The sequence below is a fragment of the Marmota monax genome, unplaced genomic scaffold (genome assembly GCF_021218885.2).
Source record: "Marmota monax isolate L192 unplaced genomic scaffold, Marmota_monax_Labrador192_F-V1.1 WCK01_AAM20220418_F8-fsc00315, whole genome shotgun sequence".
Taxonomy (NCBI): domain Eukaryota; kingdom Metazoa; phylum Chordata; class Mammalia; order Rodentia; family Sciuridae; genus Marmota; species Marmota monax.
The window spans coordinates 658,831-663,932 of NW_026692798.1; the positions used below are offsets into that span (position 1 = coordinate 658,831).

A 5,102-nucleotide genomic window follows, 5' to 3' on the forward strand; every position below is an offset into this window, starting at 1 on the left:
AATTAATTCTAGCATATTCTATCAAACATTCAGCAGTAAATAACATAGCTCCTTCAGAAAATAGAAAATGTACGTACACTCTCCCAATTTGGTTTAGGAAATCATGATCCTGTTGCCAAACTAGACAAATAATTGCAAGAAAATAAAATTATAGATACCAACCTTTATGAATATAAATAGGAAAATCTTAAAATATCAGAAAACTGAACCTATAAACATAAAATCAGTGTCATCATAATAGGATGGTTTATCCCACAAGTGTGTGATGTTGGTTTAACATTCTAAAATTAATCATTATTTACCTTATTAACAGAACTAAGAAGAAAAACTATATAACTATAGATTATGCCAACAGAAGCAGGGGGAAAAAAGCACACACAAAAAAAACCCAACATCCATTCAGATTAAATATACTCCATATAAAGAATAGTAAGAAACTTTCCCAACAGTCCAATGGCTTCTATAAAAAACCTACAACTGATAACCTTATTAAGGTGAAATAATGAATGTTATCCCAATAAGACTATGAAAAGGACAAGGATGTCTGAGTTTGTAAACTCTATTCAACATTGTACAGAAATTCTAGAGAAGGAAAAATAAATAAAAGATGAAAAGGAAGAAGTAGAGTTTGCTGGAGAAGTCATCTGGCCCACTGTTTTCTTTGTGGAAAGGTTTTTTGTTTGTTTGTTTGTGTGCTTTTTGCTATTGATGATGTTGTTGTTATATGTGGTCATGGGGATTAAATCCAGGGTCTCAAAACATGGTAGGCCAGTATTCTACCACTGAGCTACTTTCCCAGGCTTTTAAAAACTTTTTGAGACAAGATCTCACTGAGTTGCCCATGTTGGCCCTCCAACTTGCTATCCTCCTGCCTCAGCCTCCAGTGTAGCTGGGATTTCAGGTTTGTGCCACCCAACTTGTGGGAAGGTTTTCGATCTAAATTCAGTTTCTTTACTGGATAGTGGGATATCAATGGCTATCTATTTTTTTCTTGAATGAATTTTGGTACTTAGAGTCTTTTAATGAATTTGTTCATCTAAGTCAGGGGTCAGCAAACTTTTTCTGTAAAAGATCACAGAGTAAATACTCCAGGCATTTCCAACAATTTGATCCTCCACAACTACTCAACTCTGTACTTAGTAGTACAAAATCATCAACAGATAAAATAGAAATAAATATATTCAAGTTCCAATAAAAAGAGGATAGGTAAATAAGTGCTCTTACCACTTTATTCACAAATAGGTGGCAAGCCACATTTGGCCTACAGTTCATACTTTCTTTACAGACCACTGATATAAATTTTCATATTTATTGACATAAAATTATTTATAATATTGCTTTGTTAGTCTTTTCTAATTTTTTCAAATTATTTAAGTTTACAATAGAATTATATGTCAGTGCCTTCCTTCTCTAATTTACTAATATTATTTTGATTGACAAATAATAATTGTATATATTTATGGGGTATAAAGTGATGTTTTGATATCTGTATACAATGTGACAAGCCAACATGTCCATATCCTCATATACCTATTTTTTTATGGTCAAACATTTTAAATTTTTGCTCCCTTCTTTTGAAGTATATAATACACTATTATTGACTATATTCACCCTGCTGTGCAAAGATTTCAAGACCCATTCCTCCTATCTATCTGAAACTTTGCACCCTTTGATCAACAACTATCCATTCCCTTCCTCCTCACCTGTTATAGTTTGGATATGAAGTGTCCCCCCAAGAGTTCATGGATTGGAAACAAATCCAATGTAGTAATGTTCAGAGGTAAAATGATTAGACTACAGGGCTATAACTTCATCAGTGGATCAACCCATTTGATGAATAAATAATTTGAATGAATAATTGGGTGATAACTGCAGGCAGCTGGTGTGTGACTGGAAGAAGTCGGTAACTGGGTACATGCCCTTGGAAATTCTATTTCATCCCTGCTCCTCACACTCTTCCCACTCTCACCCCACCTAGCTGCCATGAACTGAACAGCTTTCCTCTGCCGCATCTTTCTGCCGTGACATTCTGCCATCATCTCTAGCCTACAGCAATGTAGTAAGCTGATCATGGACTGAACCTCTGAAACCATGAACCCAAAATAAACTTTTCTTGCTTTAAGTTATTCATGTCAGGTATTTTGATCACAGAGGGAAAAAACTAACACACCAACTCCCGGAATATGGTTAAACATTGTTTTGCTCTCCACTTCCGTGAGTTCAATTTCATTAGATTACACATCTAAGTGAAATCGAGGAAAATTTGTCTTTCTGGGTCTGGCTTGTTTCAGCTCACATAATGTCTCCAGATTCACCAATGCTATCACAAGTGCTAGGATTTATCCCCCTTTTAATCCTGAGCAGTATTTCACTGTATATATATATATATATATATATATATATATATATATATATATATATATGGCACATTTTCTATATCCATCCATCTGCTAATGGAACTTAGGTTGTTCTATATCATGGTTATTGTGAATAATACTGCAATGAACATGGGAGCACAGGTATCCCTTTGATATAGTGATTTCAGCAGTTTGGTTATATATAACCTATAAGTGGAATTACTGGATTGGATTGTAGTATCATTTTTAGTTTTGTGAGGAAACTCCATACTGTTTTCTGGGCCTAGCATATGTAAGGCCTTGGGGTCAATCCCCAGCAACACACACACACACACACACACACACACAGGTAGATGCATACAGTTCTCCATAACAGCGATAGTAATTTACATCCCCTCTAACAACATAAGAATTCCCTTTTCTCTGCAACCACTCCAACATTTGTTATCTTTCATCTTATTGTTAAAAATTATTCTAACCAGTGTATAGTGATATTTTGTGGTTTGAATGTGATATGTCCCGCCAAATCACCTGTGCAAGAATATTCTGAGGTGCAATAATTGGATTATGAGAGCTGTAATACAATTAGTCCAACCTAGTTTAAATGGACTAACTGGGTGGTGGCTGTGGACTAATGGGGCATAATCAGAGTGGATGAATCCCTGGGGGCATGATCTGGAAGGGTTCACCTTTCCTTGGCCCTCTGCTTCTTGGCTACCATAAGAAGAGCAACACTGTAATCCCAGTGGTTTGGGAGGCTGAGACAGGAGGATTGAGAGTTCAAAGCCAGCCTCAGCAAAAAACAAGGCACTAAGCAACTCAGTGAGACCCTGTTTCTAAATAAAATACAAAATAGGGATGGGGATTTGGTTTAGTAGTCAAGTGCCTCTGAGTTCGATCCCCAGTTCCAAAAAAAGTAGAGCAGTACTCCTCTGCCACACCATTCTGCCATGATGTTCTACCTCATCTTGGGCCTAGAGCAACAGAGTTGGCAATCATGGACTGAATCTCTGAAACTGTGAGCCAAATAAACTTTCCTCTCTTAAGTTGTTCTGGTAAGGACTTTTGATCACAGCAATGAAAAGCTAACAGAGCTCATTTTGGTTTTAATTGGCATTTCCTTAAAGATATAGTAATGCTGGGCATTTTTCATAGCTCTTCTGGCCATTTGTATCTTTTGGGAAATATTTTTTCAGATTCTTCATCCATTTTTCAATTGAGTAATTTGTTTTCTTGTTATTATTTGAGTTCCTTATACATTTGAATGTCAGCCCTTTAACAGATGTATCATTTGCAAGTATCTTTTCTCCTTTTTTATGTTGGAAAAAAAAAGTATATTTAGACTTAGACAGCTGGACTCCGTTTAGATGATCCCAATTTTGTTGGCAACATCCAAAGCACCATAATCAGGAGCCAGTCAAACATATGCCTTTTTCTCTCCATCAGGCCTGATCAGAGTGTTAACCTTGGCCACATCAATGTCATAGAGCTTCTTTATAGTTTGTTTGATCTGGTGTTTGTTGGCCTTGACATCCACAATAAACACAAGTGTGTTGTTGTCTTCAATCTTCTTCATGGTTGACTCAGTGATCAGAGGGAATTTGATGATGACATAGTGGTCAAGCTTGTTTGTCCTGGGGGTGCTCTTCCCAGGATATTTGGGCTGTAAAAGAAAAGTGACCACAACACTCGGAGCAACCAAAAGATCTTTACTGCAGCAGTGCAACAGAGGAGAAAAGAAAGAAGGAAAGAAGGAGAGAGAGAGAGAGGAAAGAGAAGAGGAGAGATGAAGAGGGAGAGAGCAAGAGCAAGAGACAGAGAGAGAGCGCAAGAAAGACAAAGAGAGCAAGAGAGAGAGAGAGCAAGAGAGAGGGGGGCCTGGCAGGAGGGAGTTTTTATAGCCCAAATCTAATGGGGCCTCTGGGTCTGCAAGCTGCCTTGTTGGCCCAAGGAGGGGTTAAGTGTTCAGCCTTGAGCGGGGTTGAATGTTCAGACTTGAGGCAAACAGGTGATAAAGGACCAGATAGAGGGGGGTTTGAGTGTGTGGGCTATCTTGCAGCCAACATCTGTTCAGCCTGCCCTGCAGACAACACAGTTCAGCCTGCTCTGCACCCAACAGGCTGCCTCTGGAGCCGCAATGTCTTGGGTCCCTGGAAGGTAGGTGATGTGCAGATCATCTTTTTACAACTGTGGACATGCTTCGACACTGCCTTCTTGGCCTTCAAAGCTTTTGCTTTGGATTCAGCTTTGGGAAGGGCAGGAGCTTCCTTCTTAGCTTTCAGCGTCATCTTGGTGAAAAGGCTCTCCTTCTTCTAAGGTTGTCTTTTCACTTCGAAGTTTCTTAGGCTGCACAAAGGTTTTCAGTTCAATGTAATCCCATCAGTCTGTTCGATTTCATTATCTGTGCTTTCAAGGTCATATACAAAATATCATTGCCAAATATCATGGAGCTTTCCTGTTTTTCTCTATTAGTTTGATAATTTGGAGTCTTATAACTTTAATTGAGTTGATTTTTATTATAGCCTATGTTATGGTTTGCATGTGAGGTGTCCCCCAAAAGTTCATGTGTGAGACAATGCAAGAAGGTTCAGAGGAGAAATGATTGTTCTATAAGAGTCTTAATCCAATCAGTGAATCAATCCCCTCATAGGGATTAACTGAGTGACAACTGAAGTGGTAGGGTGTGACTGGAGGAGGTGGGAATTGGGGCATGGCTTTAGGGTATATATTTGTATATGGCAAGTG

The 5,102-nt window shown here is 38.2% G+C and overlaps 1 protein-coding gene across 1 annotated transcript; it reads right to left on the minus strand.

The window, feature by feature from the left end:
• Nucleotides 1-3,709: 3,709 nt before the first annotated feature.
• LOC124095097 (large ribosomal subunit protein uL23-like) lies at nucleotides 3,710-4,645 on the minus strand. The gene is made up of 2 exons (XM_046448207.2): nucleotides 4,475-4,645; nucleotides 3,710-4,020 (listed from the first exon to the last, which is right to left on the minus strand). Exons 1-2 carry the CDS (start codon nucleotides 4,643-4,645, stop codon nucleotides 3,775-3,777), a joined length of 417 nt encoding a protein of 138 aa, XP_046304163.1. The 3' UTR covers nucleotides 3,710-3,774.
• Between the last annotated feature and the right edge of the window lie 457 nt (nucleotides 4,646-5,102).

Excerpts from the sequence above, each read along its gene's own strand:
- LOC124095097 (XM_046448207.2), bottom strand. The coding sequence starts at position 4,645 with ATGACGCTGAAAGCTAAGAAGGAAGCTCCTGCCCTTCCCAAAGCTGAA. Across the intron at positions 4,021-4,474 it reads TGCGGCTCCAGAGGCAGCCT|CCCAAATATCCTGGGAAGAG; the intron begins GTTGGGTGCAGA and ends TTTCTTTTACAG.